The 15677-nt window shown below is 49.3% G+C and overlaps 4 protein-coding genes across 4 annotated transcripts; 1 reads left to right on the forward strand and 3 right to left on the reverse strand.

Annotated features, from left to right (window-relative positions):
• Positions 1-95: 95 nt before the first annotated feature.
• BDV38DRAFT_236863 (putative ubiquitin-protein ligase E3 component (UBR1)) lies at positions 96-7371 on the reverse strand. The gene is made up of 3 exons (XM_032053515.1): positions 7219-7371; positions 666-7107; positions 96-607 (listed from the first exon to the last, which is right to left on the reverse strand). The coding sequence occupies exons 2-3, from the start codon at positions 6848-6850 to the stop codon at positions 340-342; spliced, it is 6453 nt and encodes a 2150-aa protein (XP_031918075.1). The 5' UTR covers positions 6851-7107; positions 7219-7371; the 3' UTR covers positions 96-339.
• A 5-nt stretch (positions 7372-7376) lies between these two features.
• On the reverse strand, positions 7377-8258 carry BDV38DRAFT_236866 (cytochrome b-c1 complex subunit 9). The gene is made up of 5 exons (XM_032053516.1): positions 8165-8258; positions 8078-8097; positions 7924-7989; positions 7814-7862; positions 7377-7744 (listed from the first exon to the last, which is right to left on the reverse strand). Exons 1-5 carry the CDS (start codon positions 8174-8176, stop codon positions 7685-7687), a joined length of 207 nt encoding a protein of 68 aa, XP_031918076.1. The 5' UTR covers positions 8177-8258; the 3' UTR covers positions 7377-7684.
• BDV38DRAFT_177336 (putative RNA binding protein Pym) lies at positions 7753-9524 on the forward strand. Its single transcript, XM_032052020.1, has one exon. The coding sequence runs from the start codon at positions 8243-8245 to the stop codon at positions 9233-9235; it is 993 nt and encodes a 330-aa protein (XP_031918077.1). The 5' UTR covers positions 7753-8242; the 3' UTR covers positions 9236-9524.
• A 288-nt stretch (positions 9525-9812) lies between these two features.
• On the reverse strand, positions 9813-13806 carry hem14 (oxygen-dependent protoporphyrinogen oxidase; the record flags this gene model as incomplete). The annotated part of the gene is made up of 4 exons (XM_032056740.1): positions 9813-10601; positions 10668-11357; positions 11430-11767; positions 12297-13806. 4 exons carry the CDS (start codon positions 13804-13806, stop codon positions 9813-9815), a joined length of 3327 nt encoding a protein of 1108 aa, XP_031918078.1.
• Positions 13807-15677: the final 1871 nt, after the last annotated feature.

Below are 15677 nucleotides of genomic sequence, written 5' to 3' on the forward strand. Positions count from 1 at the left end.
TGCCGGGGTGGCATTGTTTAGGGTGTCCTAATTGTTTCAATAGGCGCAGCTTGGTGTGTCCTTACATCTACTACGTGTATCTTGATACTCCTCCATAGGGTAATCGCACTGCTTAACGGATAAGCTCAAAATTATATTGAAGCGAGCCATACAATTGATCAACTGAATCATGTATCTGGGAATAAGATAATTAAGAAGCAATAATGTAAAATGCCGGTCGTAATGACTTTTTGATCAGGACAGGGGGATATTAATGCAAAGTCAGTCTCCACTGCACATGAGACATCAAAACAAGTACATGAAATGGTAAGTCCGTTCAGCAAAGTCGATTAAATCCCTCTAGATAGTTTCCCAGCCTCCATTGTTAATATCAGCTTCTAATTTTCGGCTGATCGTGGCGGGAATGCCGTGCGATAACCATACGTCGCGGAGGAGTCGGTCGTATCGTTTCTGGTTGAGGATCAATTGGCGATTGCGGCGGAGGCCAGGGTCCACCTCCCCATGGCGGTCCAGGTAAGGGGCATAATGCCAGGAGCCATGGTGGTTATGGAGATACAACACCGTGCATTTGCGGATGTTGATGAATAGTCCGATATTCTTGCCGCATCTGGGTAGAGACCGTTAGTAAACAAGTGAGATAGTTGTTAAACCAAAGATAAACATACTTTTGAACGTGCTGATTGCAGCCACCCATCTTATTCTCCATGCAGCACACAGCCTGCGAGCAGAAGATGTCTCCACAGAAGAGGCAGATACTGGGGTCGCTTAGTTCCTTTTTCGAATTTGGGCAACGTCGCCGGTTGGCCTCCTCAATCAAACTGTCGTAATACTTAGGAAGCCCAACGAGTTCGAAGATGGCCGGATGAGAGAGACTGGGCCATAGCTTGTGATCGCCAATGCGGATGCCAGAACGCGAGGCGTTCCAGTGGAAGATCCAGCCCGATATCACAGCATCGAAAGGACTGCCACTCTTCCTCGCCGTGCTGATAGACGCAAAGATCTCATCGATGGAAGGGAGGTGTAGAGTCTTAGTGAGACGGTCCAATTCGGACACACCCAAGTCGTGGAATCCTGTGTTGGGGAACTCAACCCCATGCTGCACATGAAGGAGGATGACAGCCTTGCGCAGGAACGTCAATGCGTAGCTCGAAGCAAGACGCCTCAACGCAATGACCACGCCGGGCGTTGCAGAATCCTCTCCGTCCTTGACGTAGCCACTCTCGGCGGGGAACGATGATCCTTCTGCCCGTCCAACGGAGTTCGACTTGAGTTCCGTAACAACAGAGATGAAGAATTGCCTGGTGGACTTGTATCGGTCGTCCGACAGCTCCATATCCAACAAATAATGCGCATCACCATTTTGGGCCAGTTCTTCCTTCAGTCCGAGGGGCCAAAGGATGTAGGTCACAGCGACCTTCACAATCTCGGCCACATAGCACATTTGGATGAGATGACGAATGTCAATATTAAGAATCGGCAGCAGGGATAAAGAGCATTCAGCCAGGAACACGAAAATGTCTTTACCCAGTAGTGGCTCAATTTCGCGGACATCATCCAGCAGTGCCGTTCCGCTCAAGCAAGGATGACCAACAAATAATTGGCAAATCTTCTGGCGGTGCATCTCCTGGATCTCGTCGGCAGAACGGGTGTGGGGTCCTTTGCTGTCATGTAAGCACCCAACCGCGGCGTACGTCAAAGCCGACTCAGCTAGAACGCGGAGGTGGGTCAGGGTTAACTGGGGAATCTTCTCCAGTAGAGTTGATCCTGGCTCTGACTCAACCCCACGCTGCTGAATTTCGGCCGCAGCAATGCTAAAACCGAAGGTCTGAAAGAGCGAATCAGTGTGGACGAGGTCATCTGTCTTTATGGTGTCCGGGTGATGACTGAACGTTGAGTAGATGTGATTCAACCGGAGCGTCTGCTTGAGCCGCTTATAGATCTGCAGAAGCTCGGACATTGGGTTGTCACCTGGGCTGGAAACCTGCTGGAGCGGGCTGGCAGCAGGAATATCATCTTGTGATGGGAAGAGACCAGGCACCGGCATCCTCGCTTGCTGAACGTAATGGGCGGTCGACGGCAGTGGGGATGTCATTAATTGTTCTGTTTTGGAGGCGAGTGGGGGAACTAAGCTCTTGTTGAGGTAGTCAAGGAAAAGGTCCTGATAAGACTGCTGCTGTATTTTGTTATGTTCCATAAGCAGCGCATAGTTCCGTGGGTGGGAGAGAGCAGACTTGACCTCTTCAGCCATGAAATCGTCGAAAGACACTGCTGTGTTTAGCACACCCGGATAAGATTCTTCTTTACCCTTCCAAGTGATCGGCAGGAATGCATTGCCCAGAGCCTTACAAAGAGGGCAAACGAACTCGTTGAAGTTCAGACGCTCAGGGTGGTTTCGCGCTATTTGCTGGCTCTGGCGTCGCTGAGTAGCCGTATAGTAGACTTCAAAGCAGGAATAGTGCATGATGTGCCCACAGCCCGTTGTGACAGGCCCACGCAAGGTATTCTTCGCATTAAAGCCTTTGCTCAATCCAACCTTCTCACTGATAACCTCCCCGCCAGTGGAATCAAGCCGCTTCACTGTAGTGTGGTTTTCGCCTGCGACTCCAAACGGCCGCACATTTTCGGCAGACTTGTCCAAGCTCAAGGGTGTCGTCAACACCTCCCGGATCCAGTCGGGGTCTCGTATGTCTGTCTGCCTCATGATACCACTATCTTGAACCAAAGCGAAAGTTCCATACAGTCTGGAATCACTTGTCTCTTCCTGGCAGAGAATACAGGTGCCACTCGGATACTTCCAGAGCTTAGTCTCAGGAGCAGCTTCAGGCTCGGACTCCATGTCGCTAAAATCTTCTTCGCCCCAGTCAATCGCGCCTTGGCTGTTCAAGAAGTTCTGCTGTTGCTGTTGGAATTGAGCCATCACTCTCGCCTGTCTTTCAAGAGCTTGCTTCTTCTTCATCTCTTTCTCATTATCGGTGTCGATGGCGGGAGAATTTGTATCGACTCTGTCAAAAGGGAATTTGAGCGTGGCTGTTGCCTTGGCATATGTACCAGGGCGCTTTTGCCATAGCTTCTTAAGAATATGGCGAATCTTAGGCCCACAAGCAGAGAATTCATTCATGATGGATATCTTCTCTAGGAGGCCAACGATGGTCAGGTAGCCTACCTGGGTGGTTCTGTCTTTCGTGAGCGCGTGAGACACGAATGACTCCATCGGCTCTTCCGTCATCTCATCTTCCTCAGTGCTGTCTTCCAGGGCAGCAGCAAGAATCAAGTGCAAAACAACTTGCAAGAAAGTCTCGACACGGGTTGGTGGGATATTCGGCGTGCGATCTTTCGAGGAGACAACGTAGTCAAGACATTGGTGGACAATCTGGGCAAATAGCAAGGTCCTTGTGAAGCGTGGAAGGCCGATAAACGCCCCAGACGTGATAGGCCGAAGTTTAGGTTCAAACACCACATCGGATGCCTTCTTGCCGGTTTTCTTCGCCATCCATTCCTTGTATATATTCTCCGCTTCGTCTCGCTGGTTTTTGGTATAGTGAGCGCTGTAAGGGTCGATGAGATCAATGTATGGAGATTTAAGTTCGAAAGTGCCGGTGTCATTCAACCCTTCAGGAGGGCGGAAGCCTGCTACCTCTTCCAGCACGTCTTGGAACATGTCCGATTCTAGCAGCTTGTCACTGAGGCGAGTCGATAGATCCGAGAATGATAGAGGCTTGAAGCACAAAACGTGTGCAATGTCACGACGGATGTTTTCGCGCATCGCGGCATCGCCATCATCAATGGCCGCAAGCGAGTTCCGATCTGTCAATAAGATGACAAGCAAATGCACGAACTCTTCGGCAACATCAATAATTTGGTTATCCTCGTATCCAGCACGTGGCATGTAGTTCCTCGTCATCCAGTCCACCATACCAAACCTATCGGCAATAGATGCGAGGACACGGCTTGGGTTACATGTTACCAAGGCCGTCTGAAGCAGGAAGATATCGCGGTAGTATGCGAAATCGCGAGACGATACACCGCGGTATTGCGACATCTGGTGCCGGAGACTGAGCCCATTGCGGACCCACATGCCCGCCTTCATCTGGGCCAGCCAGGCACAAACTCTGAGAGGGTAATCGAACATTGAGAGAAGCAAATCCTCTGGGGCAAGGCTGCTATCATGAATAAAATTGTCGTTCGCGATCTGCGCTGCCTCTAGCAGGGCATCGCGCATCAAAGAGCTGCTCATGTTACGACCACATTCAAGTAGCCAAGAAAGAGTGTAGTGCAACGCATGATGGAAACTGATGGAGCCTCGCTCAACGACGAAGTCTACGACGCGGTGGCGTGAGACTTGACCTGGTTGGTCGTCGCCCTCGAAGTCAAAAAACGGTAAGGATTTGAACCGAACATACTCTTTGATCTCCGCCTGGTCAAAACGCTTGCGCTCAATCCCGGTGGAGTGGGCAACGGCGGAAACAGTAGCCACTTTTAGTGCTCGCAGCAAGTTCTCGCCGCCATCAACTTCGGGATTCCGGAATGCTTCGCAAAATTGACGGCACAACCTATTAATCTCCCGCATAAGAATAGACGCGCTGATCCAAGCGTCCGTCTCATACTCGACGTGCTCCCCTACGGCACGGACGTTGGGGCAGATACCCTGCGAGAGCTTAACCAAATCCAAGAACTGACAGAGATACTGCTCTTCGGTCCGCACGCGGTTCTGTACATACTCAGACTGCAGAAGATACCGTAAATCCAAGAAGAAGTGGTAAAGGCGTCTGTTTGTCACGGAACCAGCATCGAACGCCAGCGTTGCATTGGGATTTACCTCGTACGGTTCACCAACCTGCCTCGTGGTTAAGAAAGTATACAAGATAGAGATGACTTTAGTCAAGAAGTTCCCTCGAAGGACTATCTCCTCAGTGATTGAAGGTGTGGTAAGAAGCTGTAAAGAGAGGTTGACAATGGAATGATCTGGCTCTCTATCGGCAATCAGGTAAAGTTGCGCCAGTGCAGTGTAAAGAGCCGACAAGCGCAAGCCCATGATACGCTTGAACTGAGGGACATTCACGACAGTGCTAATATAAAGATCGCGAAGATCAGTACGTGTCTTCTTCCAGAGCCTGAGATCGAAAAGAATCATCCAGTCGAGTCGGGTGCGTTGCCATAAATCCTCATATGGAGGGACATTGTCCCCTCTCTTAGGTACGGCCGATCTGACCTGCCAGTAAGTCGGGGCCTTTGCCGGGGAAGGCTTGACTACACCAGAGGGTGTTTTAGGGATGGGAACGTAAGACGCCGAGGCATCATCGTGGGTCTCACTGGAGACCGAATCATTAGGGGCATTCTGCGTCTCGGTTTCGATTGCTTCTGCATGCGGTTGCTCCTCCTCGTCCTCCTCCTGTTGCTGCTGCTGTTCATTGTCAGGGTTCTGTCGCTGACGGGCGAACCCTAAGAGAGCTTGGATGGTGTCCAGGGCGTCATCCGCATTTCCCATCACCATATCCTCGTCTTCATCTTCAACTTCTTGGCGCAGCCTGTTCAAATCCATCTCCATGTCTTCGTCTTCATCGTCGGCATCATCGTCATGACCCTCAACAAAATCTTCATCGTCCTCGCCCTCTTCGTTTGCGCCCTGGTCATCGCCATTTTCGATATCCTCATCCTCGTCATCATCATCCGCGGCCAAAACTACTTGACCTTGAGGCGATACTGTGAGCATTACCGTGCGATACGGTGCATTGTCCGACCTCTGCTGGTCATCGATACCTTTCATACCAATATCTGCATTGAAGGCTCCGCTGCCGCGACGCCATGGACTCAACAGTTCCTCACAGACGGTATGGCGTAAAATATCGTTATCCTCCATAACGCTACACCCGGAAATATCTGCAAGCCACTCGACGATGGTCCCGCACATTTGCTCACGAAACGTATCCCGGGCGGACCGGATCGTAACGGTGACCTTGATCTGTTCGATGATCTTCGACACGGCCAGTAACCTTTGCAAATCTTTCGAGTACTTGACCACACTCCGTCCGTAATCATTGGTCTCCTGGGCCCTATCATTTCCAAAGGAATCCCGCTCTCGACAAGCCCGGCTCACTTGATGAGCCACATCGCGAATAGTATGCTTCTCATCGTTCCACAACGCGAGCGCAAACTCCGGCTCTTCCTCAGCCTGGTCACCTTCACCATACCACCCCGGGCGTAGCCGTGATGCCTCTTCATCCTGCCTGATGCCTTCTTCCGTCTTCGGCAATCTCAGCTGTTCCGGTGAGCAAGAGAGCACATCACAGAAGTAGTCGAGCGCTCGAGCGACAGTCAGCCGGATGTTATCCACCCACTCCCGCGGGAGTTGAGCCTGCTCCCGCTCTTTGCCCTTTTTATCACCGCTATCCGTATGGATCGCACAGAACAGCGGCAGTCGCCAGGCCTCCTCGTCACCACAGTCGCAGCAACCGCAATTCCCCGACGAGAGAGAAATCTGGTACTGATGGCCCGTGTGGTCGGATGAGTCGAAACAGCGGCTGCAAAGCACGCAGGTATCATCCGCCGCACAGGTGATGCATCGATACGTCGCTTCCCCGGCTCTGAAAATATGACCACAACGCTTGCCTCGCGCAGCTTCCGTATATTCTGCACCTTCCTTGGCGCCCTGAGCTTCTGCTAGCTTCCACGGCCCAGTTGGCAGTCCATCTGGGAATAACTGTCGAAGGCGTTCTTCGTTGTGACCGCTAAGCGAACGGAAGAGGAGCTCGAGCAGATCTTTCTCTGCTTGAGGACCGTAACGGTAGTTATGATTGGAAGGAAGCCGTTGAAGGCCTTCACCAAGGATCCTCTCACATTCTGTAAGCATCATTTATCGTCTCTAGTCCGAGAAGACGAGACGCATTCAATTTGCACGGGTATAGAGTGAGGAGGGTGTCGGCGACCTAAGAAGCTCCGTGTGGCGGGACGGAACTGTAGTCCGGTTTGTTCCACCGCGATAAGGAATGAACAAAATCTCGAGAGAGCGTTGCAAAGCTCCTCAAACGGAAAGTTTGATGGTATGTGCAGAGCGGGGTTTGATTAGATTAGGGTGAGGCTAGTCAGAAAAGAAAAGATGAGAAGAAAAACCTATCAGTGAACGCTTAGTGATCCGACATTCTAAAGCGATCGATGTCACTGTGGGGGGGGGGGAAAGATTTGGTGGGATTAAATGCGAAAACAACCCAACGGGCAACCCACCCCATTAAGTTCTTTTCAGGTCATTAGTAGCATTCGTACGAAACTCTTCGCCTTATTCATAGATAGCGAAGGGAAATCACCGGCAAACGGAACCGTATCGAGTTAACAAAGCAAGAGCGTTTGTCGTAAAGAGCGATTGGAAATGTCCGACGGTGGTTGTGGTGGTTGGGTTTATATTCTAAGTATGACATCGAACAACGGCTCTCTTGGCGCCACTACCATCTTGCAAGCTCAAGTTCTCCCCACCACCGGAAGCATAATTTTATAGACCACAGATGAATGTAGGAACCCGGTGATTGGTTAGGGAAAATCGAGCAAGTGAATTCCGAGGTGAATACAGTGTTAAAGATTCTATTTCATACAAGACACACGCAGCATATACCAATGTCTCTCCAGGGCTCGACTGTATTATAACATGGGACCGACAGCTTTCCCCAAGATGGATCCATCAATTACTGCCTTTTCTTTACTCGTCATCTTCCTCATCCTTGACCATGTACTGGTGCTTGATGTCCTTCCATTGGCGCTGTAAAATCCGTCAGTACTATAGTCCTTGATGATCCCGATTCGTCAGGGTCGAAAGTTATAAACATACGCCGCGGTTCATGGCATCCCAGATGCGGTTGGAGGTCGAGTCATAGGCACTGTTTGTAGAAATCTGGTCAGCAGTCTGTTCTCACAGACCAACATCAGGTCGACACGCACATCTCGAAAGCGAAGGCACTGGAGAAGATGGCCGTGAGGTAAACGGCGTTCCTGCGGATCAGGCCCCTAATACCGTTGAAAGATCACAGGTTAGCGAGACCGAAGATATCGTCAACGAGACCGTCGTTGGGTGATCCGGGGAGGGGAGACATGCTGGTAGATAGCGGAAGCAATCTGGAGCGGTAACCACTGTGGTTAGCCATTGAACATCATTAGTCAATTCCAAGCAAGAATCACTTACAGCGCCGGCCATTGTGACGAGTTTGAACTAGGGAATGAGGGCGGAAAAAGAAAGAGAGGCAGCAAGGAGACGGGGACTATGTCACAATGGAGGAATGCGAGGTTGAAGTTTCGAGCCGACAAGTTGGCCGGCGCGAAAAGCACCAGCGGGAATCACCGGGACGCTGATTGGACGGCCGGAACCAAGTCTGTGCAGAGCCTCCGAATGGCCGCCTCAGGAAACCACCTCAAAGTCACGCACTCGACTCTACAAAATTATTGTTGCCCAATTCCTCTCGTCTCATACCTCGTCACGGTTGGATTTCCCCTGAGATCTCCAATAATTACAGCATACTTCTTATACTACATCCTTTCAAGTCGGCCGGAGGAATCACAAGTAAATCTACTGAAATTCCACATTATCCCCACCACAGCCATGGCTTCCACGAACTCGGGAATCACAACGGACGCAGTGACCGGAGAGCGCTATATCCCCTCATCGGTGCGTGCCGATGGCACAAAACGCCGCGAAATCCGTGTTCGACCCGGTTATCGCCCCCCTGAGGATGTGGAGCTGTATAAGAACCGTGCTGCACAAGCCTGGAAGAACCGTGGTAACTCCGGAGTGCCTGGTGCAGAAAGCTTGAAAACCGAGAATGAAAGCCCCGCTAAAACAAGCACGGCTGCTAGTAACAAGAATGCCAAGCGGAGGGAAGCGAAGAAGAAAGCAAAGGCAGCTCAGGAAGGAACAGCTACTACCGAGGGCAAAAATGTAAACGAGATCGACAACTGGCGTACCCCGGCTTCGGGCGCCGATAAGAAGCAATCTAGTGGATCAGATAAGGCAGCTGGAGGAGCTGAAGACACCGTCGATCCAGAAGCCGAGAACGAAAAGAAGGCGCGCAATTTGAAGAAGAAACTCCGGCAAGCACGCGACCTACGGGACAAGAAGAACCAAGGAGAAGCCCTGCTCCCCGAGCAACTGGAGAAGGTAATCAAGATCCAGGAACTGATCCGCCAGCTTGACGCACTCGGATTTGATTCGAACGGTGACAAGAAAGACGGCTCTGCGGAGAAGGAAGACAAAGTCTGAACCCGATACGACATATGATCGATCACGTATGTTATATCAATATAGCGGTTCTTCCGGCGGCCGTCCTATAATGGACAGTCTACCCATTAGGTATCGAGATTGATAACCGGAAGGACTTTTCCTGTCAAAGATTTTTCGAGTAGACCCGCGCCTCTGTGGTACCACACAACGACTCTTATCAAGTGAGACGAGGCTTGGCCACACCGCGGGTGTTATTTTAATCTGAACTGCATATATGCAGCTACCGGCGTACTGCCGCCTGTCAGCTACTCGAGGAACTCTTGATATGGAAAACCCCAGTGAACTCCTTGTCACTCATACAGGGGCACTGTCCTATGAATTAGAGTAATAAAAGTCTCTGGCTATCCATCTCATATTCTATGTGGCACGTGTCTGTTCTTTTGCACTTGGACTTGGATGTATCTATCACTCACTACGGACCCCTTCTGGGCAATTCGTTACGCAACTATATTACAGAAGAGAAGTCTGCAATACTTCCGAATTTTTTATCCCCTTGTGTTGGCGAGATTAGCTTGAGTATATATATTATACAGGGTCATAAGAAAGAATCTCTAGCTCAAAAATGTTTGCGTTCGGTCCTGTACACCTCAGCCCATCGTACAGGAGAAGTGACGATGCCGCCCTCCAACTCCCATTTTTCATAGTCGAACCTCCTCCAGGGGCGATCGCCGTCACCGGGGCCCAGCTTTCGAGCACCGACGCCGTACGACGCCGCTAAATACCCCTGTCGGATGCAGTCCGTCACACCAACGCCATTATACCAACTTCCTGCAAGAGTAAGTCTGTTGTTGAGCTCGTGCCGCGTGGACCGGGACAGTTCGCGCATGCGAGACAAGTGTCCAACAGTGTATTGGGGAATGGCATTCCGCCGCAGCCGACTGCTCGTTAGAGTTGGCGCATCCGTAATGCCCAGATGCCGGTGAAGCAATGCACGAGACATTGCAACGGCTGTGTCATGGTCGGGATAATCGGACTCTTTCCAACCATCCCACCAATGACCACCCATCATCACCGTAAGCTTAGTGCCGGGTGCAGTATCCTGACCAACGCTAGAATCAGATCCAAATATAACTCCTAAAGCCCTCTCGGGGTTCTGCTCATAAGGGATCGACCGCGGTATGAGGTATCCAAAGCCGCTGACCGGGAGGAGGTCTGGGTTAGGGAAATACAAGTTGACAACCATGACTGTTACAGCATAATTGTGCTCTTGGAGATTCCGAATAGTACTTTGGGGTACTTTCTGGTCTTTCGTTATCGTAGTCGCGAGCTTGTTTGCAAGTTCGGGAGCTGGAATTGTAGCAATTACGCGATTGTGGATTCGTGGCCTGTCCTGTCCAGATCCAACCTACAGAATATACATGTTAGTAGACCGTCCAATAACAAGAAAGAGTAGCCACTTCCGGTAGCTTACAATCAGATCGTGCGTCGTCGGATTCTGGGTAATGGACTTAACGTCCGTATTCGTCAAAACGTCGACCTTGTTAGATTTCTTCAGAGTGTCAACCAGGCCGTCTGAGAGCTGGCTCAGACCGTCTTTCAACGTCAACACGCTAGTCTTGTTGACAAGCGTCCGTAAGCTTTTCCAGTACATCCCAGGTTTTTCATGTGCGACAGATTCCAAGGCCAACAGATCATCCATAGCCATAAGCTTGATATCTGACATCAGAGAATTAATATAGCCTCCGATAACTCGGCGGTCATCATTCTCAAGGTCCCGGAAGGTACCTAGTAGTGTCTGCGCGCTTAACCGACTGATGTCGCCCGCATAAATACCATGGAATAAAGCCGAAACGAGGTTGTCTGCCACCTCTGGGCACAATCGGCGCGACACGAAGTCCGCAACGGACTCGTCTGAATTGAACGACTTGTGGTCCGGAGGGGCGCGGACTGGCTCCAAGATAGCGCTCGCAAGGAGACCCTCGAAGACCGGCTCACGTAGCATAGCATATAGCGGATTGGTAATGTTTTCGATCGGACCGGCGTTGGGGTCAGGCGCGGGCATACGAACGAGGTGATCAGGATAGTAGATATAACGATTGCGCGCGGCAGGCGACGAGCTGCTTGTTAAGAGAACGTCATCGTGTAGGCCGAGCTCAACGAGCTATTATAGAACATAAAACTTGTAAGCGCTTGATGTTCGTAGTATCGGGCAATATATGAGGGGCTACTCTACCAGATCGAGAAGGGGTAGACACGAGGGGACTGCGGTCCGCAAGGTCCGCGGGCCATACTCAAATACAACGTTTCCACCTTCGACCGGAATCTTTTCTGACAGTAGCCAGCCCCCTACACGAGGAGCCTTCTCGTATAGTGTGATCTTGGAGCAATTGGGGTCCTGCGATAGCCGATAAGCTGCTGTGAGACCGGTGATGCCACCGCCAATGACGGCGGCATCGTACGTTGAGGAGTATCTCTGGCCGATGCGGGCGAACGCCAATGGCGTGCGCACCCCCCTGAGTGCACGGCTAGGGGCACATGGTAGTCTCATCTCAGCAATTGGAGAGGATGAAACTGCAAGTGAGGACAAAGGAAGAGCATGGTTGGAAAACCAAAGGTGGGAAAGTTGCTGCTGCTTTACTCCATCAGGTGAGCTGCTCCAACAGGCTGCCGACGGCCGGCGGTGTAATTGCCTGAAATTACATAAATTTCCCAGCCCTATTCCTTCAAATCTTACCAGTATTAATGGTATGATGGATAACAACAATTAAAAAAAAAAAAAAAAAAAAAAAAAAAAAAGAAAGAAAGAAAGAAAGAAGAGGAAGTCAGCGCCATGCAATGGCGTTGGAAATTTCATGATATGATTGATATCCAGATCTATTTACAAAGCCAGTTTGATATTCTTTCTGCCGGTCCTATAGATAAAGTCAAGCAAACGCCCTTGCCACCAGTCACCCATCGTCCGCACGGAAAATAATACATGATATGATATTAAACCACATGGGGAATTTTAACTGTGAGATCATCAAAAGAAATCATAGAGATCGCTCTGCTAGTTATGTCGCAATCTCTTGGTTGGTTTGGGAAGGCTCTTCAGCGCCACCGGGTTTAATCAGTTCCTCTGCACCGTCCTCATCGGAGACGAATTTCCTCTCGCTCACATGCGGCTTCTCTTGCCCATCAGCAGTCCACACCTTGTCCGCGAACGCTCCTTTCTGACCCTCGGCGTGCTTGTATGGGCACGAGGGGTTGAGACAAGGATTGAACTTGCAAGGCGTCTGAACATGCGTGAACTTGCACCCTTCGGTCGAGCAATCTGCACCATTCCGACATAAAGGCATCGAAGGATGTTTGAAGTGGCAGTGAGGGTTCGCACAATGAGGGAAGAACTTGCACAGCTCTTCAGCTTGGTGGGCTGACTTAACGGCAGGTGACGGATGGCGACCGGTACACTTCCTGTTCTTGCAAGCGGCTCCATAAGAACATACGTCAGCCACATCGACGGGAGTGCCCTCGGGGGCAGCTGGCGACTGGTGCGCAAACGGGCAATCTCTCCGAGTACACCGGAGATTAAAGCGACATATCGAGTCCGTATTGCTTTCATCCTGCTCACCACCCTGGTCGGGCTTTGTGTCCATATCGGTATCGGCATTCTTGTCGTCTCGCTTGTTAAAATGCCGGCGGCCCTGCTGGCGTTCCACGCGGTCAAACAATGAACGGCCCTGTTGCGGTCCGTTCTGTTGGAAAGCTGGGTTGATCGCTGGCGATACAAAGCCGGGCATAAACTGGGACATCATCCTTGCTTGCTCTTCGAGTAGAGACATGAGATGCATCTGATCTTGCGGGGTCATGTTCATCATGTTTCCTGGGCCACCCGGCATTTGATTGGGTCCCATACCCATTCCACCCATCTGACGTCCGCCCGACATCCTCCCTCCGCCATGCTGATGGAAGCGACCCTTTGTATGGTCACGGCCATGGGAGTTGATACGTCCACTACCGGGCTGGCCGCGGACGCGGTGTAACGCAGAATCGGCGCGGTCTAGTTGGCGATTTATCTGGTTGAGCATCCTACCTCTCCCGCCTGGTCTGTTGTTGCGCATTGCTTTCGGGCCTGTAGGTCTATTGGTTTCTGTGTCAGCCCAAGTCACCACCGCAGAGTCCGAAGGTGAAACCCACATCGTATCGTTCGCAGCTCCGTTGTCGCCCATGCCCATATCGGCATCCATAGCGCCATCCCCAGTCATCATCGCTTGGTTGTCGGAGGCCTCTTGGTCATTAAAGGACGGAATAGCCTGCGCAGGGTCGCTTTCAATTGATTGTTGGATACCCCCGCCATTGATCTGCTGGTTGAGGAATTCGACCTGTTCAAAGAGCCATCGCGAAAAGTCCAGGGCTTGTGTATCGCCTTCGCCGAGTCCGAGGAGGTCGTTGGAGAGTTCGCCAGCAATCTGTTCTTGTGTCTTGCCGTTGACAAGCATGAGAATCACGTATTCGGTTAACGCAGAATCATCGCCGCCGTCGGAGCTCCATCCCATCTCTACCAGCTTCGGCTGGATGACATTACTCAAGGCCTCCGCAAGGGGAGTACCAACAGCAACTACCGTAGTCATGGCGTAAAATCCGGGCAGTCGAAATCCGGTCCGAAGGGGAAAGATATCGAAGGGGAGGGAGGTGAAGAAGGCTGCCCAATCACTAGCACTCACGCCACCGGGTTGAAAAACTGATTATAAAGATCTCCCTTGTCTTGCCTGGCAAACAGTAGGACAAAGACCAAGCAGTGAGGCGTTGCTCCAAAAGTGGACGATAACGAGAGTATAACAATGAGTTAGTTGTTTTTTTTTTCACTTCATGACAAGGAACTTTTGATGATGATGAAAGATGCCAAGATTCACCAGCCACGCTGTCACGTGTGACAAGCTGCGGGTGGCGGTCTTCTGTGCAAACAACACAAACATCTTTGACGGCATCCTATCTGAGTATGAAAAAGGGTTTGTTTACTTCGATATACTTGAACTAATATTTCTACAAAATACAGCACATTTCCTTCGAAATGCTTTCTTGATGATTTATCTATTACCTCAATTTTTACATTCTGTTTTGCATGTGTAACGGCCAATTCTTTTGCGGTATTACAAGCTAGAACCCCTCGCGCAGCCAAAGATTCTGCCGGTCAACAGATCAACAACCCCTCCAAAACACGGTCAGCAATTCACCTCACAATTGGCTCAACACCATATAAGTCGTAATACATTAAGCACATACTTGAACTGCTTGCTGCAAAAGAAATAAAGTTAAATATATACTACAATTCTTTGAGACCTATATTCTCCTTCGCTCTGCTGAAGAAGTGTTACCCCGGCCGTACGATATATTTTAGCCGTCTCTTATTCAGCAGCCCCACCCGCCTTCGGCGTGTTGGTCTGCCACACCCCAACAATAATTCCCATGTCAACAATAAATTTGAAGCTATTCAGACCTTTTATCTACCACCACAATACCTGATTCTTATTCTGATATTGAGATACATATCGTACAGGTTTGTGAAATCGCTCAAGACCAAAAAAAGTCTAATATTACTGTATTGACATATTAATTTGATGTTCCTTATCAACGACTCCGAGCACAAATTCAAGACCGAGCGACTCGAAGTATATATCCTATCTCAACCAAGACCCTTGATAATATACAAGAAAAGATATTAATTTATTAGATTTGTCAGCTTAATAATCTATATTGTCCTTCTACAGCCGAAATAATTAAGCAGAGTACCAACCAGATACTACAATAGAATACAATTAACAGACTATCTTGTACAGTTAACAAGAACTGGGTATATCGCTTTATTAAATATCTCCCGAGTAAGTTTCAGCTTATTTAACAGAAGCCAAAAGACAAGAATTACTTTGATACAGAGAAAGTAAATATTCTTTAATACTAGTACAACTGCCTAGAGTCTATTATCAAGCAGATTCCTCCTAAAAATATATATAATTTTGATAAAACCGGCTTCTAACTAGAACAGGGAAAATCTCAAAAAATTATAACTACTATATCTATACAAGCCGCAAGAGAAAATTTATCTAAAGAAATAGAGAAACTGATCTCTACAATAGAGTATATTATAGCTAACAGTTTTGTTCTTCCTCCATACTTTATATTCAAAGATATATATCATCTAAAAAGGTAATACAATACAGATATTTCTTATAAATATTAAATAACTCTGTCTCCTAAAAACTATACTTTAGACAGAATTAGTCTTGACTGGATTCAGTATTTCTACTGTTATACAAAATACCGTATCTTTAAAAAAGAGATTCGATTACTACTTTTTAATAGCTACAAGTCCTATCTTATCTATAAATTCCTTCAGTTTTGTAGACAGTATTATATTATATCTTACTGTTTTCCTCCTTATACAATACACCTTGTATAGTCTCTCAATAGATAATCTTTTCAAGCCTACAAATACTTCTATCGC

This window comes from Aspergillus pseudotamarii (genome assembly GCF_009193445.1).
Source record: "Aspergillus pseudotamarii strain CBS 117625 unplaced genomic scaffold BDV38scaffold_6, whole genome shotgun sequence".
NCBI classification, from domain to species: Eukaryota; Fungi; Ascomycota; class Eurotiomycetes; order Eurotiales; family Aspergillaceae; genus Aspergillus; species Aspergillus pseudotamarii.